The sequence below is a fragment of the Triturus cristatus genome, chromosome 2_1 (assembly GCF_964204655.1).
Source record: "Triturus cristatus chromosome 2_1, aTriCri1.1, whole genome shotgun sequence".
Taxonomy (NCBI): domain Eukaryota; kingdom Metazoa; phylum Chordata; class Amphibia; order Caudata; family Salamandridae; genus Triturus; species Triturus cristatus.
In genome coordinates, this window is record NC_140581.1 from 585,388,626 (window position 1) to 585,414,870 (window position 26,245).

The following is a 26,245-nucleotide window of genomic DNA, read 5'->3' on the forward strand; positions in this document are numbered from 1 at the left end:
AGTCCTAAACCTGTGTTCGGTCTCCCCTCCCCCACCTTCGTACAACTTCTTATATTTCGTCTACAGTAGCCCCAACGTTGACCAGTAGCACTTGGCATGATGTGATATCTGAAACCTTCCACACTCCCAGTAGTACTAGAGGTGTCTGCCCATTTATTTGGGTGCCCACTGCAGTGTCCAGCCTCGTCTGCACCCCTGTCCAAAACTACACCAACATTGGGCAGCCCCATAGAGTGTGAAGAAAGGCCCCCACTAGCCACACGCATGCAGGCACTTATCCTCCGCCCGCCCTATTTTGTGTAGTAGTGTCTTAGTATAGCACATCCTGTCTAGTATTTTGAGTTGTATCAAATGGCAGCGCACTTGTATTGCCACCTGTCGAGAGAATTGTAAGACGTCCCTCCAGTAGTTGCCATCTATGTCTCCCAAATCTGTCTGCCAGCGCTCTCGTAGTTTTCTCAAGTATCCCTGTATGTTCACCATTAGTGTGCTGTAAATTAGGTTGCTCTGATGGTTATGTGACAGTCCTGCAGCCGTCTTTCCAGGGGAAACTCTTCTACAGTCTCTTCCCCGGTAGGGTCTACAAGGCAGTGCTCAGGGTACTAAAAAAGCTGGCTGGGAACCATGTTATATTCCCGTCTCAGGTGCTCAAAGGGGGCTATACTATTCGTATCCCATATGTCCCCAAGGGAGGACAGACCGATCAAGTTTAATTTCCTGACCGGGCCCAGTTTGGTGCCCTGTCACAGAGGGGTCTTTGGTGTTAGTTGCTTTTCCCACCCCACCACTCTTATGAATCTCTGCCACCTGGCTACTATCGTGATGGTCACAGGCAGTGCATCATTCCCCAGTTTACCGCTGTACAGGACGTGGAGAAAGCCTTCTTGCCCATCGTTGCACAGTCTAATCGGTATGCCAGGTCAACTAGGAGTGCATTTGCCAATTCATTTATGCCACTGACTTGAGCCGCCTCGTAGTATTTCCGAACATTTGGGAGTGCTGTCATCATGTCGAGAATTGGAGGTGGTCTGTCCTGCCAAAGCTGGGGTCTCAATAGCATGTTAAGTGTTTGGAAGAACGTGTGTGGTATGGCATGTGAGTGTTCTGCACTATACATATATAAATGCGGGCAGTGCAATCATTTTAAAAAGGACCACCTGACCCATCAGGGAGAGTGGCATGGTTTTCCAGTGTTTGGTGTCTATGTCTAATTTAGTGAGGTGGGCCAGGTTGTCGATGTAATGACTTTTGTCCCCTGGGGAGATCCACAGCCCCAGGTATGCCACCGTCTTCTGGGTTATGGGCAGAGCGCTTGGTGGTGTCCATCTGCCCACTGGAAAGAGTAGCAATTTGTCACAGTTAATATTTAGGACTGAGTATTTCCAGTATATTCAGAATATCTTGCCCACCCGTGCCAGGGAGAGTCCGGTTCTGCCAGGTATAATAGGATATCATCCACATATAGCGAGGTCCGTTCCTTCCACGTGGATTACCATCTCCATCCCCAGATCTGGGCATCTGCTCTTATCCATATTGTCAGTTCCTCCACCACCAGTGCAAAAAGTATCAGAGATAGGGGCAGCACTGCCCTGTACCCCTTCATATTGGAAATTCCTGGGACAGAACCCCATTCACCTTAAAGCGGGCGCTGGGATTTGTATATAGCAGCTGCACCCATTTCAGAAATGTGAGTTTGAAACCCATGTTCTTGATGGTCTTGATTAAGAGGGGATACTCCACTGAATCAAACACCTTGTCGAGGGAGGATGTGGCCAGCGGCACTGTCAGGCCCCTTGCCATGGCTATAGTATTACAGAGGAGGCGTAAGTTAAGTTTAGTAGACCTGTGAGACATGAAGACGTTCTGGTCTGGGTGTACCAGTATCACCTTTCTCAACCGATTCGCCAGATCCATTGCTAAACCTTTTGTATCTGCATTGATGAGCGAGATCGGCCGGTATGATTCCCACCATTCTCTAGACTTTCCTGTGATATCAGAACTACTGTTCCATTTCCATGTCATTGGTAAGTGTGCACTTCCGGTGGCCTCTATGAACATTCGATGGAGTTGCACCACAATCTCACTGGTCATTCTCTTGAGAAATTCCACTGGGAGGCAATGAGGGCACAGGGTTTTCCCTGATTGTAGGTGTGTGAGGCCCTGTTGGGTCTCTTCTTGTGTTAGGTCTTCCCTAGTGTCTGTATCTGGGTGCCTGTTAATTTTCTGCCCTGGCATTTGTGGATAGATTTCCATAGAACCTCCTCTGCCAGAGGGGATTTTGCTAAATAAATGTCCTGCAAGTAATCTACCATAGCGTCTGCTATCTCCTTGCTGCCTCGGGCCGGCATGCTATCTGGGGTTATTAGTAGCGGGACATGGTTCTGTTCTCTCTTTCTGGCACTGAGCCAGGCTGAGATCTTTCCCAAATTTGCTCCTGCCTCGTAGATGTGTTTTTGTTGTGTTGTGTGTGCATTTGACCACCTCCGTGGCCAGCGTGCAGAATTCCCCCTGTTTCAGTGCTTGGCGAGTCTTTCGCGTTGTTGAGGGTTGCAGGAGGTAATCTCGCTCTAATTCCAGGATCACCCCCTTAAGTTTATCCAATTGTGCTGTCATTTTCCGTCTCTTCCCTACCTCCCCTGATATTATTACTCCACAGATCATGGCTTTATAGGGTTCCCAGAGCATAGATGCCTCCCTCTTTGTGATTATATTGTCTACGAAGTAGTGTTCTCAGGTGCTCTACCTCTTTCGGGTTGGCAAACCATTTTCCAATCCCCCTTCCCTTTAGGCATCCGGGTGTCTAGCTCTATGCCTATGGGAGTGGTCTGAGATCCCCCAGACCCAGTGCTTAATTTGTGCTGGTGCTTTCTGGTGCTGAGCACCGGCACCTATTTCTCAGGGCCGGGTCTATTGAACTTTTCTCCCATGCACAGCCAGCACTGTGCACATCCCCTTAAAATGCCACAGCCTCGGAGTGAGGCTTGTGCAGCAGCACGTTCAGATTTGGTGCAATCTGCTAATGTGCTTGCTTTGGCGCACACCAGTGCCTGGTCTTCAGGGTGGGGTAAGGGCAGGTGTGTTGTGTAATGCGCAGTATAAACTGCACGCACGATGAACTGGAAGCATAATTTCAGCGGCGCCAGTGGTCCGCGATTTCTAGTGTAGCTGAAGCTGTAAGGTTAGGTGAGTTGTGCGAGCGTTATTTTACACACACCTGTTATTCTATAGGAAACAGAGTGACAGAATAGTGCTCCTTGGCCGTGGGACACCATCGATAAACTCCTGCACAGTTGCACCTGCAGCAAACTGCCCAGTAACTGCCTGCCTCAGTAGCACAGACAAGGCCTTGCAGCGTAACGAAATACGGGAAGGAGCTGAGGGTGGTCAGAAAGTGACAACTTTTCTTCCTGCCAGTCAGTGTATTAGTACCTAGATTATGCGCTACTGATGGCATTTCAATAAGGATTAGAGTGAAACCTGGTTTCACTGAGATTTGCCTGATACTGAGAAAGCTTTATTTTAAATAAATCATGATAGGCGGGAAGTTTGCAAACAGTACACTGCATGTTACTGAGTGATTAATAAAGCATTCTGTCGGAGGGGCAGTGTAATGAGGCGTGTGCAGGCAAAGGTTTTGCTGACGCTGGCAGGGCACATGCGGCTTCCAGAGCTTTAATGACACAGACCGCACAGGCTTGTGGGGAAAGTGTTTGTATACTCACACTCGCTCCTACCTGTCCCAATACCGTCTTGTCCCTATCATACCCATCCTCTCCCTTCTGCACTGGGCACCGTTGCAGCCACAAGCGTAGAAGAATATCTCCCATCACTGTGACTGTGCCCCACCGCTACCTCCGACAGTGCCCCTCTCTCTACAGGGGCCTTCTCCCACTATCACAGTGGCCCTCTCTCCACAGTGCCTTTCTCACCTGTATCTCAGTGCCCCTCTGACTAAATTCCCCAACCCCTCCGTATCACAATGCCCCTCCCTGCCCAGCACTCGCTCACTCCTGTTACAGTGCCCCAGTGACCCTTGGCTCCTGCCCCCGCTCTCACAGCACCCCTCCCCACCATCGTTTTGTATTAAAGCTTGCACAGGGCCCTGAGTATCCATACTCTAAGAGTTTGCACGTGAGACCGCAAAGCCCTTCTCAGTCTTGGCCACTTGAACAAGGTGGCTTTCCCAATTCCCCCCAACCAGAGAGAGGATACATGGGGAATTTCTCAGCTTTGACCTGGAGAAAAAATAGCATTGATTCAAAACGTGCTATCAGAGGTGCTAGGCTGTGTTGGGTGCTCTGTACCCCCCACCCCCACAAGCCTGCTGAGATCTTTCGCCCCACACCGTTTCTTCACCTCCAAAGACCCATGTCCCGTTAAACCATGCTGCATACTTACAGCCTTATGTCCCTGTTGGAGAGAGACCTTTATAAATAAATCAGAGTTTTGTCTAGTTGTAGTTTTGACTGTGGCACAGAGGGGTAATGTAGAACATGTACCATGCAGATGACACAACTTTATTTATGTGGATAGCTCAGTGGGTTTCTGTTTTTTGTCACAGATGCCCTTTTGTGACTTGCTGATGTATAAATTACAATCCTAATATAGCACAGGCGGCAGACTCAGTTAAATTATGTGCTTTAGTTAAAAATTGTGCATGGAAGCCTCTCTGAATGGAGTTGAATGTCTGACTTCATTTGAAAATAGGTGGCAGTGGGATTTTGCAATTTATAGCCTGATCATGTAATAGAATTATTTGTTTGAAGCATGAGAGCTTGGTTCTCCATCAACGCGTAATCCCAATGGTATAACTGACACTTTATTATGTTTTATCAGGAATACCTATTGTGATGGCACAAAACATCTTTTGATGGCATAAAACTTAACATAGTTAGAGAACCGCTATTGTGTGTCTTGGGGAACACTGCTATGCATTGATGAGAAAGGCCAAGAATGATACACTCCTGTCACCCCTCAACTTTACATAATTAATTACTACATATCTAACAAAGCAGAGGTGTACTCTTTTATTGATCTCCCTGAGTATCTGTTTTTCTTCCTCCCTTTCACACCTCACTCCTTCCCTTCTCTCCAATCTTCCTTCAGTTTCTGCCCTACATCCGCGTTCTCTTAACCGCCATTTCTCCTCATTAAATGCCTTTCATTGTTAACCTTTCCATCTTTCCTTCCCACTCTCCTCTTACAGACTCTCCGCTGTCTGCTGTTCTTCTTTTGCCTTTCTCCACTTTTCACTTTTCCTTCTCATCATGTTCCACTCCATTCTTTCAATCCCAATCTCTGTTTTCCACATTTCTCTTCACATTCTTTGTCTACCGTATCTATCTTTGGCTTTGGACCTCTTCTTCTCCCTCACTCTCCCTTTTAATTTTTTCCTTCTTGCACATGTTTATATCCACTCCAGGAATCTGTGTTCTATCTCAGGGTCATAAATTGAAATCTTAGTGTGGCCACTCAGTCTTTCATCTTTAGATAAAATCATTGCAATTGAGCTGGATAACAACATTTTGTATTTGGTGTCAAGCCCCCCTCGTGAACATGTGCTTTACAAACATACATGGTGTGTTTGTCCCTCTGTCCCTTCATTTCTTCCTCACACATTCTTTTCTTATTTCCTCCTTCTTTCATCCATTACTTATTTATTTCCTTACTCCAGTGCTCCTCTTCCTGCCTGCATCTGTTGCTGCCTTCTTTAATGTATTCCTTCCTTCATTTGTTCCTTTCTTTTAAATACCACAGTACCAGCACACTTTCTTTCGTTTGTAAAGCTGCTTCAAGTCCTCAAATGAATTTTTCTAAAGCTGCATTTTGAGATTTACACCCAGTCTCTAATTTGAGTTCACTGTCAAGTTGTTGTCATAGGCTTCCTATATGTTATATTATGTAATGTTATATTGATTTGTATACCGCACTCATCACCCAGGAGGGTATCCAGTGGCTTGGGCAGGTGTGAGGTGCCTGAGGTGCTTTTGTGAAGAGCCAGGCCATCACCTTCTTGCGGAACTCAAGAAGTGAGGTGGTGGCTCTGATGTGTTGACGCATGTGGTTGTGGGTGAAGCCAATAAAGGAAGTGGGTGGAGCTGGGGAAGTGGGTGTGTGGCCTCTTTAAAAACTGTGAGCATCTGCACTTCATATTTTACAAATTAAGCACTGCCCAGACCATGTATTGTATTCTGCCTCTGTGAATTTGTATATGGTTGACCCTAGTGTGAAGAGATAGTTGATACGTGTAGGAGGCTGGCTTAGTATATGGTGCACACTTATTTTAAGTGAAGCACCTTGCACTAATCCAGACAACCGTTATTGTGATTTTAGTGGTCTTAGACAACCATAGAACGCTCTCTAAGACTTATAGGTTTATAGTGCAGTGACCTCAGGTATAATGAAACTAACATCTGTCGTAAGTGGTGCTAGCACCAGCTTAGACAGGCTGCAATGGCAGGCCTGTAGTCACAGTTTGAGCGGTTTCTCATGGGTGGCGCAATACATGCTGTAGCCCAAGGGAGGCCCCTGTTGTACCTATGCCCTGGGTACCATAGAACCATATACCAGGGACTTGCATGGGTACACCAGTAGCCAATTGGGAAGGTATCAATGTTCTTACCACTGTCAAATGTAGGGAGAAGCAGAGTGACTGGGGTCCTGATTAGCAGGGTCCCAATCAGACTACTCATAAAACAGAATAACACCAGCAAAAAGTGGAGGTAACCATGAAAGCACATTCTACTTTCCTACAGTATGGGAATGAGGGTTGTGCGCACCAGAATAATATGGATAGCCCCGCCGTTGTCCATGTAATGTCCTCTATATGTCCCCCATGCCTAGTGCTTGTGCAGAGGAGTGCAGCTTCCCGTTTGGTCATAGAGCGATCAAGGTCAGAATATAGTGTCAGCTTGAAGTTTCCGCAGAGGATCGTCAGGTGATGCGACTGTTCTGTAATGAGGCTGCTCAGTTTGCCTAGGGTGTCCATTTGCAGTCCCGGTGGGCATATATATTTACCAGAGCAACATTTCCCCCTCCCCCAAAGGCACCGTGTAGCAGCCTAGGCCGTCCATCCAAGTCTTAGCGACATGAAGTGGTATTGTTCTCCTTATCAGGATCACTGAGGTATTCCCTGCGTGGCTCACTACCATTTACTTTCCTTTATTCAGACCTTCGCGAAGGTCTGAATAAAGGAAAGTACATGGTAGTGAGCAACGCAGGGTATATGCATTTCACGGAGGAAGATGTTGTCTGCTGCATACCTTTAGAGGGCTTTCATCGTCAATACCCTTGTAATTTTGCTGCTGAGGCAGTTGTGTGTGGGCCGTCATGTTATGTTTCTGTTCACCGTTTTGTCTCTCAATCCTTCCACCCGGGTCATGTGGTTCATATTCGAGTCCTGTGTGGTGAGCCATGTACATGAACTGGCTAACTGGCCCCCAACTCCCTTTCTGCTTTACCTTACCATTCCACAGCCTTAGAACTGGCCACCTCCCCAATTGACAGTATGTCTATCGCCCCAATGGGTAACCGTTCAGCCTCGTGGTGTCTCAGCCATGCTCTGTGTCATTCGTGGGAGCACTGGGGAGTCGTGGCCCAATCCTCAATGTTTCCTTAATTTTCGAAGTTCCTGGAGGCGCCCATCTGGTTTCTGGCTCACTGGTCCTCTCATGTAGGGTTCCAGGTTACATTTCATCTAATGTCCTGGGTGTAACTCTAGGTGGTGTTTGGCCATCTTCTTCGTCCCCCGGCAGTGTGTCTTCCTTGTCGGTGCGTCTCCTTGGCCTTCGACGTCTTTGGCGCTCCTGCCATTTTTCAGTCAGCAGTATCTTTCTCCACCCTGCAGAGAGGGGATAGCCAGTCACATACTTCTGATGGACCTTTGACAAAGTGGATAATTCCGTTCTCAGTTGTTCTCAATGTCGCTGTGAATAGTAGGGCATATGGTATGGTCAGCGTGCATAGGTGCCGTTTGACGCAGATGAACGTTTCACACTGTTTCTGGACCGCCTTGGAATAGTTCAGGTAGATGTGTACCTAATTCTCTTCCGCTCTCCAGGGGCTGTGTATCCGTTCCCTTTGTAGTATTGTATCTTTATATCAGAAGTTGAGGACTCTCGCTGGCCACAGCGGCCTGCCTGGCACTCTGTGGGGGCACTCTACTGTGAACAACTGGGCTATTATCCCCTCCAGGACCAATGACTCGAGTCATTCTTCCAGGAAAAGCTCCATGCTGGGGCTTCTATCCCCTCTGGTAGACCAGTTGAATGTTGTTGTTGTGGCGGAAACGTCCCTCCGCGTCATCCATTTTGTTATGTAGTGTGCATATCTCTTTTTCCAGGGCCTATACGTGGGCGGTATGTTTGAGGAGGTCAGACTGAACCTGTGTCAAAGTGGATTCCGCTGCCTTTACCCTCTCTGCAAGCTTTTTTTGGTCCACTCGTAACACCACTACGGACCACTGTCTCAATATTGTGTGCCAGGGCCGTTTTTGTGAACTGTATGGCCATCAATATAATGGCCATATGTGTCCCCAGATTTGTGTCTCAGTTGCCACCACCTGTGGAGACTTGTACTCCCACAGGCGGGGTGTCCCCATTCCCTTGGGGGTGTGGGGGTTTGCCAATTTTGGTCTCACCATCGTTACTGTATGGGGTCCCTCCCATAGTCGAGTGTCTTGCAATTTCTGTCCTCCTGGCTGCACCCACAGCATGGTCTATGCAGTGTCTGGTCTCCGGGGCTGCCTCCGACGGATGCCTAGAACACTGGGGAGTTGCAACAGTTCCCAGTGGGAGTGTGCGTCTCTTTCTAAGTAATCTGATGGGCCCAGCTCCCCTCACAGGTCGGCTCTGCTGTTGCACAACGGTCATGAGCATCCCCTGCTCCACCGTCGCTCACGGGTGCAATCTATCTCAGCTGTCTGGCAAGCACGGGGGCCTCATGGCATCGCCCTCTCAACTGCTGCGGCTCCGATCCGCTCGCCTCATGGCTCATGAAGAGTGGGGACATCGGTGCCTCAGCCACCCCCACCCCCAGTTACCTCTGGATCTGCACGATGCCTCGGCCCCGGCTGTCCAGCTGTCACAGGAGCCTTGCAGCGGCCGCCACCTTGCCTGCCGCTGCAGCGCTTCAGCACTCGCCTTGTGGCTCACTGCTGCTGCCTCTCCACTTGCCTCAACACTCTAGTTGGGGCCCCCCTGACTGTGGTCGTGAGGGGACCCGTGGTACACACGATACCTTCAGTCGAAGGTCTCTGGTGCCAGATCTCAGCTCTCACGCTGCCGACTCCATCCGCCTCATGCTAAACCATTCATAATCTTATGTTTTTTACAACAGTGGTAAAAATGAATTGAATGTTAAGCATTTTGTAAATCTGTTTCTATTGTGTATTGCCATGCTCCAGTACATCATACATGGTACATTATATTACAAAATAGTACTCTAGCACAAGCATGGTTAAAAATCTATTCTATTTTGATTGTCCAGTGAAACAATACAATGCTTTCTCTTCTGCAATATTATAAGGCAAAAAAAGTTATAAAATGGAGTAAACCATTTTACCTGAGAGCATTTGTTTTTAAATCCTCATCAATATTGCTCATGATATGTTGGATCTCTGAGTCTTCTGGCACCATATCCACCAAACAATCCAAGTAAGACAAATCAAGAGAATATCCTGGGGCAGATTCCATTTCTGGACACTGAAATAAAACACAAGTGAAAATCAATTAACAGTTGCTCTGAGTCTCGATAGGTAATGGAGTAAACTGCTTAGCTTGGAAGCTTATCAAGTGCTTCACTCAGCAGGGAAGATATGCAAGGAGTATTTTGCTGAGATTATCTGTACATCCCTTATAAGTGTTACAGGCTAGGTTACAAGGGCAATCTACCTCAATTGGTTTTACGAAGGTCAAGGTGTTGTGGGTTGAGTCATAAGTCTTGATCTGTGGCCTGAGATGTGGAAAAGAAGTGCTAACTAGAGTCATGAAACACAACAAAACCTATTAGTATCTGACTAATTCAAAATGGTATATCATAGTAAAGGCCACTGGAATTAAGCGATTATGCGACCACAGCGATTTTCGCATAATTACAGATTTGCCATATTTGCTACATAGATCATCTGCCGCATTAGCTGCAGATTTTAACAAAGAAACGTATGTTCCTAGTTAAAAATGTACTAATAATGCAACAACATATGTTGCCGTACAGTGGAAGGCCATTTCCTATGCTGGACTGGTCCCTTTCTGTTGCTTATTGCTATTTTTGGGTATTAAAATGCTGCTAATGAGGTGAAATTAATGGCCAGAGAGTGTTACCAAGCTTAAAAGCGCCCAAATAATGAAGTAATACTAATGCAAAATGTGACACATTATGCCGCATAATTCGTCTTTACTTGCAGCATAATTTACTCAACCGTGCCGCATAATTTGGCCCACTTCTGCTGCATATTATCAGTGGCTTTGATCATAGTACAAAAGAATGTTTACATGCATTCTACACCGTATACTAATACACTATCACATAGCTTTTTATTGATTATCAATAGGAGGCACACTATGAATACAACGAAATATACTAAATAGTATACACCACTAGCATAATTCAATACACAACTCAGGCCAGTAGTGCTAATACAGAGCGAGCTGCATCAGAAAAAGAATTATAGAGAAAATCTCGATCACACATGCACACACAAACAGAATACGTTCTCTGGAACATCAAAGACATGTCCAGCAGACACTCAAATCATGCCATACAGCCAACACCACAAAATAGCAATGCGCTTGGGTTGCTCTCGGATACCCACACCCAGGGTCGGACTGGGACAGAAAATAAGCCCCATTAGCGAATCAGATAGCTAAAAAAAAGTGACCCACATTTGCAAACAGGGCATGTCTAAACGTATAAATACAAGTTGTATAAGTGCTTTGCAAGGTACTGGAAACACTGCACACTGCAGTCAATGTTTGTGGTAATATTAGGGAGATCAGCAGTAAAACCCAGCCACCAGACCATAAAACAGTCCCTTAAACCGCCAAATAACAGCCTATGCACTGAATTTTCAGACCATCCCCTCAGACAATTGCCCCATAGGGCAGCCCGACCCTGCCCACACCTCACTGAATAAAACATTTCAACCCACCGTTGAGAAAAGCTCAAGCACATTACCTAAAACATAGTAACACACGACTCGGACAGTAGAGTGCACCAAAAAGGCCATAGCAATAGTAGACTGCATGCTATAAAAATTCCATTATTATAACAACATCATATATAATATCAATCTCAGATTCAGGGGTGTCTTATTCCAGAGTATGGGGCTCAGTTAAACAGTACTTGTCTGTTTGAACTTTTTTTCTGAAGTTTTTGGCTATTTATTTTGACCAAGGAGGAGCTTCATATGATGCAGGGTCTGTCTCATATCTTCCAAGATAGGTATTCTGGCTTCATAGTGCTGAGGGATTAGAACTGGATGCATGCTGAAGATATTCAACAGTGACGCACCGCAGGAGACTAAAGCTTGCGACCGCTGACCTCAGCTATTGGACTTCAAATTGGTGTGTGGCCCAAACGTTCCCTGACGGTTATATACACACTCCACCTAAAAGTGTGTGATGGACCATCAGTATGAGGCTCTCAATTTGACTTCTGTTACCTAGGTGTCTCTCCAAAGTTTCAGCAGTCACTTGCAGTAGGAAATTGGGTTACTGGTTGAGGAAGGTAAAACCCTACACAAGCAGCAACCACAATTCTTGTCACGGTGAAACACAAGCAACCCTCAAATTAATATGTGCTCAACCCTCTGGTAGATTGGCACAAAAGCAGTCAGTCTGAACTTAGAAGCAATGTGTTAAGTATTTCTGAAACACTTTAAACAGTAGTAAAGTGAAAATAGAACACAAGAAAAACCCCACACCAATTTAGAAAAATAGAGTAAAACTTTATAAATTATTTGAGACCAAAACAACAAAAATGCTGGAGGAACACTGAATATTATGTAGAGAGGCTAGTTAGGCTTCACTATGCAATACTCTCACAATACCCCAAAGATGGTCCTTGGTTTGACAATAATAAATCCTTAGCTCAGTCCTGGTAAAGTTGTAAAGAGCAGTCAGGCTTTACTAGAGGAACATCTTTTAAGTATTTCGGACTACCAACATGGACGATAAGTAATCAACACAACTCGCCAGAAATCCGACACCAATTTTTAAAAACAAAGCATATTTGTAAAGAAATTTAAACACCAAAACGAAATAAATAAGATCATTACTACCGAAGTTATGGATTTTAGGAGCAATAATAAATCAAGGCAAATAAATACTGCAAAACATTGGCATTGGGGTCAATGGGAAAAACCACTAGTGACAATCGGTCACTTGCAGGTCGAGTTGTGTGGAACCCAAAGAAGGTAAAGGTGATGTGGGTCCCAGGACCAAGCCATGACAGTCAGCTTGATTTTACCTGGCTTGAGAAGCCCGGTTGCAGAGTTGTCCTGGCTGTCTGTGGTGCCACTAGGGAGCTGGTTTTACCGCTTAAACTGTGGAGGTGAGAAAACTGTTGCAAAAAGTCAAGAACAAAGCCACTGCTGATGTCAGATGAAGGTTTTGCGGTGTTCCTTCAAGGTGCAGCATTGGGTAAAGTGGCGGTTTCCCAACTGGCTACCAACAAGCCTTGGCAGCGATAACCTCAGCTGAAATTATTTCAACGTCCGGAGGTCCGGGGGAAAACAGTAGCCACCGGAAACTTGCTGGAGATCAGGACTATGTTTTCCACAATGCCCTGTATCATCTACTTTTGGGCTATCCCTCGGAGGACCCGATGGCCACGTATTCTTTCATTCCGGTATTTTGGTTTTACCTGTGGTGTGCAGTGGATTAGTGCCAGTAGACTGGAAGACTGATGTTGCCTTTAGCTCTCAAAGCTGTCCCTCTGTCCCTCTGCCTGGGGGAACCGGTCTTTGGTCTAGGATGAGTCGTAGTCGTGCCGTTCCAGAAAGGTTGTCACAGGTGCAGAGTATCACGCCTTTGCTTTGTGCAGGTCATGTTGTCGCAGACACTGGTCTTCTTTGTCCTATGTTGCAAGTCAGTTCAGAACCAACGTTCTGGTTTCAGGAGTTGCCCTTAAATTCTAGATTTAGGGGCGTAAGGGGTGTGGGTGCAAGTGGCCAATGGGCTACTAGCCCCAGCAGATAATCTGCCCCTGAGATGACCACATCCGGGGGGGTGTGCCACCTTTTCTACCCAGAACTCTCTATTCTGCCACTTTTAAATATGACAGAAATCTTCCTTAGCTGTACAGGCCAGGTAGCCCACCCTAGAGGAGTGGATAGCCTTCTGGGGGTATACACCTCCTAAATACCTAATTTTCCTGCCTGCCTAAGTGCAAATGTGGCTGGTGGCAGGTGAAGGCTGTTTCCTTCTTTGGGAGGCAGCTTTGTTTGCATATCACAGGAGGTGAAGGCTTGAAGCTCACCACCTTGATGTGCCACTTCACTGGCCGTACTGTCAGGGAGGGAGTTGCGACCTCCTTCTGGTCCAGGCCATTGTTTCTAACTCCTGGGAGAGTTCACACCTCCAGGCAGGGATTCAGATTCCTGTCTTGGCAGCAGCTGCGGGCTGGCAGCCAGAGAACAGGAAAGGCTGGGGCAACCAGGTGGGCAACCTCCAAGGTAGCCATCTGGGTGCATGCCACATCGTCCTGAACACGAGAATCGCACGTTGCTTGATACCAAACATGACATATTTTGGCTGCACCATAATAGAGCTGGCGACCCTAAGTTTGCCTGGGTGCTAGACCATGTTATCCTATGGACCGCTGCTCACTTATAATAGTCTTTAAAAGAAAAGGTCACTATAGGGACATATAAGCTTACACTTACATGTCAACACCTTATATATGATGCACTCTTCTTCCTGGGCTCAGGAGGCCTTCCATATGGGTGACTGACATATATTAAAAATAGAGCATTGACTTTCTACACATGGTGAGAGCAAAGTTGAGTTCGAGCAGTTTGCACTGCTCCTGAAGTCTGCAATGGCAGGACTGCTGTCATCAGTTTACATGTGTCACTCAGAGTGGCACAAACAGTGCTTCAGGCCCTGGTAACCCCTTTAACACCCATGCCCTGGGTACCATATACTGTGGATTTATAAGGGTGTTAAAGTCCGTGACAATTGGAGTTTCCAATTCACATGTATCTGTGTTAGGGAGAGAGCACTGGCACTGGGCCTGGGCAGCAAACTCCAGTGAACTCTCAGAGTCATACCTATCAGCATTGGAGCAAAAAGTGGGGGATGACCATATCAAAAGAGTAGCTGCCGGTGCTTGCGAGGACTTGAGATGAGATACGTTGAGGACGAGAGGCGTTGCGCTGGGCCAGAGTCGATGGCAGGCTGCATTGCATCGGGATACGTCAATGTTGAAGAAGCCGGTTAAGTCCCTGTGGCTTTGAACAGGGAGTCAGCCAACTGGCCCTTGGGATTTAATGGAGTTCTGGGTCCACACAAGAAGGCAGGACAGCTCACAGCAACAGAAGAGTCCTGGTGCAGCAACAACAGCCCTTGGCAGCAAAGCAGTCACTGGTCAGCAGGGCAGACTTCTTCCTGGCAGTACCCACAGGTCCAGAAGTAATCTGTAGAGTTGGGTCTGAGGGGTCATTATTTATACCGGGTGCCCACTTTGAAATAGGAGACGCTTTCCCTCTACAGAGAGCTGGCTGGTATTTCCTGCTTCCTTGCCCTGGCCCCAGCTTGTCTGGGGGCACAAAAGACTGGTGTGAAACCCATTGTGAGTGTACTGAGGCAGAATCTTTGTGATGTGCAAGTGTGGGAGGTGAAAGCTTCACCCACCTTTCAAGTCAGAGATGGCCCATCCTGCTAAGACCTATTCCCCATTCTTCTCCTGTCTGGGAGCAATACAAAAAAGACCAACTGCTAGCTACACCAAGTCATGTGACACAGGATACAGGGAGCAGGCACCAAATAGTTAGGACAAGAAAATACCAACTTTCTCAAAGTGGCTTTTTTAGAATTATGACTTAAAATCTGGCTTCATCATTAAAGAGGGTTTTAAATTACAATTCTTTAGGCATCACATTCGATATTCCTACCTGCTCCTAATTGTAAGTTATCACTTATTAAATGCAATAAGTAACCCTGTATTATCCTATGGGAGAGGCATGCCTTGCAATAGTGAAAAACTAATTCAAAAGTTTGAGACCGGAGAAAAGGTTTATTTTCTAGGTCGAAATGGCAGATCTGTGGGGTAGTGCGGGTAAGCAGAGTAAGTAAATGTTAAGCTATAAGGAATATTTTTTTTGTGATATCTGTCGCTGATGTAGTACCACAGTACCACCATGGTACATAGTGACGATGACAAGCGATTATCTAATTGGTGTTCTTTTCCAAACCATGAAGGCAGCCATATTGTTTTAGAGGGCAGTTTGCATGTGTTTTCAAATACACCTTTAACAATCAGTACTGTTAATTAGTATTAGTTTAGTATAGTGCTGATATAAAGGGAATAATATGTGCAAATGCCTATATGATTTTTTTAAAAATATAAAATAGGGATGCTCACAAGCACTAAGAGAGGAAATGAGAGGTAGGATACTTGTCCCCAAGTAGTACTGCTATTCACATCCATACGATATTACTTTGTGACACAATGAGCATGTCACATGCTGGGTGTTAACTCTTTTCTCACCCATGGGAGGAGTCAAGAACTGCCACACCACCTAGTGTTTAAGGTGCTTTTCCCACTCCAGTTCTTGCTCCTTGATGGCAATGGCCTCCTATTCCCCCTCTATTGCAGCACGAGCAACAGCACCTTGGTTCTCCTCCTTGAGCCATGAGGCAAAATGGGACTCAAACACAGCACAAGCAGCAGCTGAACTGTTACACTTCTGAGCAGATCAAAAGCACATCAAGAATGAGCAGAAATAAAAAGCAGCTTTCTATTGGTTTAAAAAGAATGTTTTGGGCGTATCAAAAGCTTTCTTTCTATTGCGAAGTACCACGGTTCTTTCAAGATCAGTAAATCAGTACCGGCGAAAAATGAAAAAACAACTATAGTGCACAGTCATAGTACACTACCCCTCCATTACAAACACAATTTTTTTTAGTTAAAGAATAAACATAACTGTACCTAAAAATGTTTTTAACAAATATATACCCACAACTCGTTAGGCTACACAAGTGTAGCCCAATTCTACCCTCCCCCGAAAATACAGTCTTTGAACTATTAACATATATATATATATATATATTATCTACTGGCGGTCGCCAGTAGATAGTTATAGTTAGGACCGTGTTTCCATAGGAAATCTCAAAATTCAATTTTGAATAACTTTGGCGCCGGTTGACGAATCCTCGCGAAATTATCAAAACTAATGGGGCGCTCCGTTCAGCTCCTACCCTGAAAGTCTCGGGGTGATTCGTCAAGCGCGGGCCGAGAAAAAAGGGGGGTCCCAAAACGCGTTTTCCCCATGCATTTTTCCATAGGACCTTTAGACACAACTACAGCCCGAACGGCTGAACAGAATTACTTGAAATTTGGCAGAGAGGTAGCCATAAGGTCAAGGAAGTGCCTTTTGCAGGTCTGGTGTAAATCTGTTCAGTATTTCCTGAGAAAATAGCATTTAAAAGCATATCAATATCTATACGCGCACCGTGCGAGCAAACTAACGTGCGCGAGCGTAATTCTGATTGGTGGTTACATGTTAGTCAACGTTCGAATTGGTCGAAATCAGGAAGTGTCGGCCGCCATTTTGTTTGTTTTCAGTGCGAGAGTGAAAAAGGAAGGTGGCGAACGTGAAAAGGGGGCAGGGTAGAGAGTTCCTGACACCCTAGCCTTTGTCAGGGGGTCCCTGTGCGCGCACGGTGAAAAAAAAAAATACGTAGTTTATTGTAAAATAAATATATTTAAAAAAAAAATAATACATAGATAAATTAGCATTTAAAAAAACCGTACAAATTCACTGAAAAAACCATAGGTTTTACACACATTATAGTTAGGAATTAGCATTTAAAAAACCTTGCAAATTCACTTAAAAAAACATAGGTTTCACACATGTTATAGTTAGGTGGGTATTTCACTCGTAAAAAACCAATGAAATTCCCCCGTTATAGTTAGTTCAGATAACTATAACTCGCGCGACCGCCACTCTATCACAAGGATGATGTCATCAGTGATGTCATGAGTGATGCCACTGACCATGTCATGAGTGATGTAATATGTGACGTCATGAGCAGTGGATTGCGGGCGCGAGAGTTATAGTTATCTGAACTAACTATAACGGGGGAATTTCATTGGTTTTTTACGAGTGAAATATCCACCTAACTATGACATGTGTGAAACCTATAGTTTTTTAAGTGAATATATATATATATATATATATATATATATATATATTTTCGCCACCAACTTTTGAGTTTCCAAAGGTAAACCAGGACACTTAGGAGTGTATGTTGCAAGATTTAATGGGCAAAGTAGCGCCTCACCATAAAATCTTGCACCATACACTCCTGAGTGTCCTGGTTTTCTTTTGGAAACTCAAAAGTTGGTGGCGAATATTGGGTTGACGGAGCCCCTCCGGGACCGCCGCACTAGAAGCACCGGACTTCCGTAATCGTGTTATATATATTTTCTTTTTTTTTTTATACCACTAATAACACTGTAACAAATGTAAAAAAAATCAAACTTCTGAAAACCCATGAAATTCACAAAAAAAGCAAAGGTTAGATGTAAGTTATAGGTAGGGATTAATATAATACTACCCTACTAGACAACACATTTAAACTAAACAAGCATTAGAAATACCATAGTTATAGTTACTTTTTAAAGTCTTTCATTAAAACATTATTTGCCCAACTTATACTACGGCCCACAGCGTAATATAAAATCCTAACGTCATTCATACACTTACGCAACTATAACTCGCCATATTTATATTTCAAATTTATAAATAGATTTCAAACACGTAATTTCATTTAATAATTCATATGCAATTGGCGAGTTCTAGTAGAGTGTATGAGTGACGTTGAGATTGTATATTACGCTGTGAGCCGTAGTGTAAGTTGGGCAAACAATTTTTGTATTAAAGACTTTAAGTAGTAACTATAACTATGGTATTTCTAATGTTTGTGTAGTTTAATGTGCTGTTTAGTAGGGCAGTATTGAAATAACACCTAGCTATAACTTGCTTCTAACCTTTGTTACAGGGGAGGGGGGAAAAAGATATATTTTCCAAGTTTAGCTCTGGTAGGAATTTGTACTTGCACCCGCACCCCAAACTACTGAACAATTTATAACAAACTTAGCAGGAAAGTATGACTTCACTCAGAAAGCATGATTTTGTTGGTTTGGTGTAAATTTTTACAGTAGTTTTTGACATATACGTATTTTTTAAAAATTGCTGAATGGGCATTAAAAGGTTAACACTTCTTTTTTTTTTATATCTGAGGTTGGCAAAAAAGCCACCGATGTTAAGCAATAGGTGGCCTCCAAGACGCTGTGTGCTCGTGGTAAGCCACAATAAGTCTGCTCAATAGACAGCGCATCCACTTGTTTAGTAGGCTTAACCTAAAAACAGGTCACACCAACAGGCCTGTTGGTTTACCATCAAAATTTAGAAGCACTTCCTCTGATACTACATAAATTGTTGCCACCGAAGTAACAATATTCCTCCTAGATTTAGGCTGCTTTGTAAAGGCTACATTTCATTTACTATTTAGCACTCTTCTCTGGTGGAAAAGTCATTTTGTAAACATGACAGCCTCGTTTGCATATATGTATTCCTCAAAGGCTCCCATGTCATATTTTCTCAGTTTGCTTGTCAAAACAATTTATTTGCTGTTCTCAGTCTTGCATGATCTACTTAGCATCTGCAAATCAAACTGCATTCTTTGCACACTGCACATCATTTAGAATAACCAATCATAATTGATTCAGAACCCTAAATAAGTTCTGCTGCTTGACTGATGACTGAAGGCAAAGGAAATAAACCCCTGCCTTATAAATTACAGAGTGCTTAAGCACCTGGATAGTCATCGCGGAAAATTGAGTTGCTGCAAGAACTACTGTGCGAATAAGGAGGAGGCAAGGTGAACACGGCGAGACGGACCTCTAGGCGCATGCAACACAGTAAAATGTGTTTATCGATGAAGATCAAAGTGAGGTTTCCCTTCCTCGCCCACTGCTACGAGCCACGTCAAGCAGCCTCCTTCACCCACCGTCTTGATGCTCCCCACCGTAGAAAGCAGCCAGCTTACATTTACAGCAGGAACCAAATAATAGCCTATCACCAGGCAAATGAAGCTCATAACGTTGAATAATCACTATAAAGCGGTCATACTGGGGATGTAATTACTTTTTATCTCTGCTTGCTTAATTGTGCAATAACAATTGTGAGGCAGAATGACCCTTCGGATTATACTGTGTTCATTAGCAAAGAAGCAAAGGTTAATCCACCATCCTCCCCTCCCACCAAGAATCCGCTGTCTGCCGAGATCTACACAAGCTCGACACTTTCGCACTAAGAATGCCGCACTTTTTGGGAATAGAACTTTCTGTGCGGACTCTAAAAACAAGCAATAGGAAACGTGTTCCCAAGACACTATTGTAATTGCAGATAAACTCCTAATTATTGCTCACCTCATTGCCACCTGATCTACGACAGATACAGGATTTACTATCGTTTTAGAAGACCTTTACTGAAATATCGAACTATTTATACTGTGTATTGTTCTGCATATCAAGGTGTAGTGCTTAATATACACGCAGATAACAATTATTTGTTTGCATTTCTATGTTTTAGTAATCCTTCAACTAAAAGCGCTCATAAATTACAGTGAAGCCCCCGCATTCCACTGTATGATGCACACCACAGAAGTATCTTCTATTCACCAAGCATAATTAACGTACACGTAAGGGTACGCAGTAATAATAATATTAACAATTGAAAAACCTTTACTATACAAAACTAAATAGTGATCAAGTGGACTGGCCTAAAATGACAGACTAACAACGTTAATTGTAGCTGTAGGTACACCAGTACCTCATGTTTTTCATTTAGACTTTCATACGTGATTTTCAGAAATCCTATTATGCATGCAGACAGTGGATTAGTATTTTGCTTTAAACAACAAGGTCTAGCAAAGTCAATAGGTCTGGATGTTATGTGCTAATGCAGGCAGTGGCCACTGGATGGACAGAGACGGCCATACTTCTTAAGTTACTGGGTTTTGAGGTCTCCTGATGGTTCAATAAGTAGGTCATGGAAAGCTTCAAAAAGAGTTATATATTTTTTAATACGAATTTAAAACACGTGTTTCATGACACAAGTACACAGTATATTTCTTAAACATCCCACAGTTGTTCCACTTCAGAACCTGGTAACGTTTCTTTTTATATTTTTAATGGAACCAAGAATTATATTTCCTACATACAAGTTGAAAGAGATCGTTATTATTTGTGCATACTGCAAATAGTGCATAGTTATTAGCTATTGGCCCTGATGAAGCTATGTGTGTCATGAAACACGTGTAGGCCTAAGGTGTTCATTTCGTTTTAAAAAAACAACTATTTTTTTTACCTTTCTATTACCTACTTGTTGATATTTATTAAACCATCAATAGACCTCAAAATCAAGTCCTTTTTTGTATCTAAATGCGGGAATTGAGGATTGTATCCCGCAATTATCTTTGAGGTCAGTGTATCACATTTTTCAAGAGTCTTTATATCCCTTTGCTGCTAAAGTAGTCACTCATCCCTGTCAATGAGGCACTTGATTGGAGGAGGAAGGATGCAACCAAGCAGCCAATAGCACCATGTGAAAGATGAATTCTTCATTAGGCTCAGACAAGATGTGATTGACAAAGTCTCATGCTAGTGGCTGATCGAAGAAAGGCACTTGCCGAACGGGCACAATATATGCATAGTGTTCGGTTTTTTTTTTAACAATTTTTATTGGGTTTTGTTGAGCTTTGACATTGGTTGTTAAAAAGAATTAAGAAGAGAACAAGTAGCATCCATCAGGTACATTACTGGTTTAGTAGATAAAGCGATAGCATACATGTTTGGGTGATTTTGTTACCAGAATAATGGGAATAATAACAGGGATCATCAGAATGCTTATATTTTAATGTGTACATTATTGAGTTGAAGAGAGGGAAATACCGGCTCATTATGAAGTAAGGATGAAGAATCTATGAAATGCTCATTACTGAGTGACACCATATCTTGGTGTGAAGTTTCCCTGTGAGCCCAGGCAAGAATATGGAACTCAATGAAGATGTTATGTCGAGCCTCCGCCAACTGGCGCGAAGGCTAAGATGGGGGGTGGGTATTAACTTCATAAAGAAGTAACCAGCGGGGGGAGGAGCCAAGATGGCGACCGGAGCAGACGCTTGAGCGCCCGGCTCCGTCGGTCCGTGGCCTCGGACTACTATCCTGATGCCCATCCTCGCCGATTCTCGAGGTGCACCGTGTGCGAAGACGCGCTGACCGCGCTGCTGCTTTCCCGGAGTCTTAACCCGCCCGGATGCCCGAGTTCTGGGTGCTTTTGTCCTCGGCACTGAAACCCTGCGCCCTTACGGCCTTTGCCTGCCTCCTGGAAGCTCCGCAGTTACCGGACCAGCTAGCGCTAACCTGAGCCCCGCGGTCCCGATCTCGCCTCGCACCATGGATCGTTGCCTGATGAGCCCGGGGAGAGACGGCCGGACACCTTCTGCACCCTGTGCCTGACGGGCTGGAGCTGTGGGGTGGGCCCCGGTGAGGTGAGTCTCCTGCCCCGCTCTGAGGACCGAGCTGTGGGGGGCTGCTGCCCCCTTTGCCTATTGCCTAGCCAGCGGCGAGGGGGACCGGCGAGAAGATAAGCGACTGTCGGCCTTTCCTGTTGCGGCGTAGACCTGAGGGGAATTGACCCCTTGCCACGACCCCCCCCCCTGGCCATTGCACCGTATAGCGGCAAAACATGGCGTTGAGTGCCTGCTCGCGGCTGGGGGGTGACACTCCGGTCTCGCCCGCTGCTCACTTCGCCCTCCCTCTTCCGGACACCAGCTCCACAGTGCCGTCCCGGATTGCTGCCGATGTTGGGGCCCGGCTTCCGCTGACATGCGGCTCCGTTCTGGCTGTCCTGCGGGACTTTCAACTACAGATGTGCGCTGGCCTGCAGGCGCTGAGTGAGAGGTTTGACCCCATACTGTCGGCTGCGGGCCGTGGGCGCACTGTTTGTCATCCACAGGGCGTGGGTCCTTCGGTGCTCTTGTCCGCTTGCGGGGAAGCAGCGGCGGTGTATGACTGTGCTACACTGGTGCCTTCATCTAGCGCTCCCGGCGCCCAGGGTCCACCGCTCTCCACCTCAACCGCGGATATTTTGTCCCCCTGGTCATGGCTGCCTGCTTTATTGTTCCCTGCCTCACCGCGTCCGCGAGGCTATCCTGCTGAGCGATACCTAACGGCCTCGAGGGACCGTCCGCGGTGGCCCACTGCTGCCTTTTTGTGGAACTCCTGTACCTTACTTGCCAGGTTTGGATTTTATGTGGTGCAACGAGGGACCTCAATCGATGGTCGGCGGCCATTTCGTGATCCTACTTCACCATCCTCTCACAAGCGGCCATCTTGTCTTTGTCTGCTCGGGACACGGGGCCTTCACGCAGGAGCTGGTTTAATCCCAAGCCCGCGATCGGGCCAGGGCTAGACTGACTTCTATCGCTATGGTTTATGGACGGGCTGGCCTGGGACTGTATGTAGGTTTTGCGCGCACTCGTCGCGACTTGTATCCCTTGCTTAAACTGTGGTGCCATGGTATCTTTGCATGCCGTTTTTTGGCGTAGAGGGCTCTCAGTGTGTGGGGGCCATAACTGGCTGATGGTTCGGGGCGCTCTGGTGTCCAGTGGGCTCCTCCCCACCTTCTTTTTTGTTTTCTTCCCTTCTTTACTCTGTTCCTACTTTCTCTCTTCTCTATATTTCGGGTTCCTTGGGCGACAGGCACTATGCTGGGGGGGGGGTAGGCCGTAGCCTCCGCATTGGTGTAGGGTGGGGGGGTAATACTCTGTTCTCAATTAGTTCTATGGGCCTTTTTTCTTTTATGTCTCTGTGCTCTACTTTCTTCGATTCGGGGTCCGGGTGTGGGGTGGATCGAGTGGGGGCGGCTCTGGAGGGGTGCGTACTTGCTCATGTGACTATCCTGATATATCTCTGCACCGCCTCACTGATTGAGATTTTACTCCCATTGTTGTTCTTACTGATGTTGCTGCTCGCCCGTGTGGTGAAGCTATCTTGCGGACTCGAATCTACTTTGCTCTTATCCTTCATTGACTTTTTTTTCTCTGAGAAAATTATCAAAAAACTTAAAATTAACCTTCACCTCTCCTTCCCCGGGTTTCAAAGATATCTCCAGTATGTGACTCATAACCGGTTGTTAATCCTGACCGTTGATGCACGGGGGCTGTAATGTGGGTATCAGTGCTTTACTGTATCGTGGCCGGCCTGACGGTTGTAGGCCCGTATTTGTTCTTTTAAGATGCACGAATAAAGGTTTTAAAAAAAAAAAAAAAAAAAAAAAAAAAAAAAAAAAAAAAAGTAACCAGCGAAGAGCACGAGTGGTGATGGGAGGATGGTGTTAGTTGACATTAAGGAGCCTTGTTGGCAGGAGGACAGACAGAGTACAGGGAGGGAGGTGAGTATAGGGATGACCATTGGAGTAATGTAGCCTCTGGCATGCTACGATTCGTCCAGGGATGAGGGTTTATAGAAATGTAGGAATTTTGTAAGGGGAAGGAGGGGGATCCTCATGCTGCGTCTATGGGGCGTCAGCGAATGAGACGGGCCTCTTCCCAGTGCAGTGTTGAGCTTTCTGCCTCTCCCCAGCGGAGCAGTGCCAAGTCCCACTGGGGAATGTTTGGCCCTCCAGTGCATGGTTAAGAGGTGCCTGACCAACAGGAGAGCGAGGTTGGTGAAGTGCACCTGCACCTTGTGGTTCTTTCGCTGGGGGAAGATACCGAGGGCAGTGGCTTTCCAGGATTGCAATGTGTCAAGTTCTGTGACTGTAGCTAGTGAGTCGTGTATGGAGTGCCAGTAGCTGGCTATCCTTGGGCAGGAACAGAGCATTTGTTGAAGGTCGACTGCCGGAGCAGGGCAGATAAGATTTGCCGTAGGAAGCATACAATTTTGACGAGCGAGTGTCAGGTATGCCCTGTGGACAATCATATATTGGATATTTTTAAACTGTTCATTTCTGGAGAAAGTCTGGGGGGACACCAGGGCTTTGGACCGTTTAGTATCGTGGAGGGGTCTTGCCAAATTCCTCCTCGCAAAGATGGCAGAGGTGCGAGAGTGGGAGCCTCCTAGATAGCTTTGTATAACCAAGTAATTAGGTGTCGCCCCCACGCATGAGGTACAGGGTATGTATCACCACTTGGGTAGACGGTTCTGCCTCGAACGCTACCCATAGGGATCGGCATGTTACCATCAGCAGCCCATATATTAGGAACACTACTGGGAGGATGTTGTAGTCCGTGTCGAGTTGGTCGAATAGAAAAATCTGGGAGTCTTGAAAGAGGTTGCCCATGGTATCAAAGGAGAGTGTTGGCCATTCTATTAGATGTTCAGCCGTGAATGGGCCTAAGGGTCCAGGGAGGCCCTAGAGGGAATTACTAGGGGAATAGGGGGTTACCTTTTTCATCAGCTGGACGAACCTGGCTAAGCATTTTCGGGAGATCCACCCATGCAGGGACCAAGATTGAAGTTGATGCGTCTTAAAAGAGGGATGAAAGAGCTGATGAATGTCGTGCAGGGAAAGAGGGCTTTCCCCAGCAATGGTCTCATACAGATTGGTGCCTGCTAGCCAGCGGGACACCCATTGAAGCTGGGCCACAAGATAGTAAAACTCAAATGAGGGCACCCCAAGCCCTCCCTCACCCATCGCCAATTGGAGTTTATGCAGGGCTACCCGGCGCCTCTCCCAATCCCACAGTATGTCCCCCAGCATCTGATCCAGGTCTCGAAAGAAGCACCGATGTGGAAACACTGGCACATTTACTAAGTAATAGAGGAGGCGGGGGAGGACAATCATTTTAAAGAGTGCTTTCCTACATGTTGGAGCGAGGGATAGTCGTTAGCAAAAATCGCAAACTGAGTGCTGTGAAAGCACGTTTCAGATTGCCTTCGAACAGGTCCCTTTGAGAGTGATATAATTGTGCCCCTAGATATCGAACTGCTGCTGTCTTCAGGTTAATGGAGTATTGCCTTGGTGAATCATCGAGGGGAAGAAGGGTTGTAGCAAAACAGAAAAAGGCATGATTTCCCCCAGTTCATGTGGAGGCCTGCCACTTCCTCAAAATCCCTAAAGGTCTCCACAGAGGCATCCCGGATGTACAGTAGCAGGTCGTCCTCCGGTTGCAATTCTGTACCACAACGGAGTACCGACGGAGAGAGCGGGGCTCCCTTCCCTGAGTTGTAACCAGGTTGAGGTGGGCTCACTTGTCCTTCAAATTGGACAAGTTCCAGTGATACTGAATCTGCATTTGGATTACTGGTTTTGTATTTAAAAAATATTTTTATCTTTGCACTTCACAGCAGCAGCTTTGTTCTTTTTGGTCCTGAAGAAAGCCAGCCATACTTGTAAAATGGTTAATGGCTGAAACATGTCGACCTTTTTTCAATCTAGCAGTTTTCCAATAGATTCTGCTTTGCACTGCTTTTTACTCCTGCCAGTACAGATGAGCCAATAAAATGTATTTTCATCTGCACTAGGTAGTTTTAGCTTCACACACTTTATTCACTCACTTAATTGCGCTGCACCCTCACCTCACCATATTGCTCTTCTTTGGGATTTTAGTATCCTGATTTCACGCATAATCAAAAACATTCCTGAGCTCCCACCTCTCAGTGGGGTGGTTGTAGCCCTCAGTGGGACTAGGTTTTCCCACTGGGAGGAGAAAGCCCAAATGATGAAGCATGTCACCTTTGGTGAGTGAGGGCATTCGTTCTAAAAAGGGATTGCTCCCCTATTAGGCTTTTTTGTTAATGAGACACAGATCTACTTCTCATCTTTCTCTTTGTGTCATTGCTTTAAGCTTATTTAGACCCGAGAAGTTCATTGTGTTTATAGTGAATGTTTATTGGGGAATAACTTCTTGCAGGTCTTTAAATATTCATTCCCTTGGACCCCCCCTTGTCCAAGTCTTTTTGTGTGTTATACGTCCTTGGAGATTGACACGGTGTGAATAGTTCCGTTCAG

General features: G+C 45.7%; 1 protein-coding gene across 3 annotated transcripts in view; it reads right to left on the minus strand.

Annotated features, from left to right (window-relative positions):
* The window catches only part of KIAA0825 (KIAA0825 ortholog), a 2,097,552-nt gene that overhangs the window by 1,935,482 nt on the left and 135,825 nt on the right, over positions 1-26,245 (minus strand). For all 3 annotated transcript variants that reach the window (XM_085632475.1, XM_085632476.1, XM_085632477.1), the window contains exon 3: positions 9,562-9,701. In XM_085632475.1, coding sequence (XP_085488601.1) covers positions 9,562-9,692 — 131 coding nt within the window. In that variant the 5' untranslated portion in view covers positions 9,693-9,701. The remainder of the gene's footprint in view (positions 1-9,561; positions 9,702-26,245) is intronic.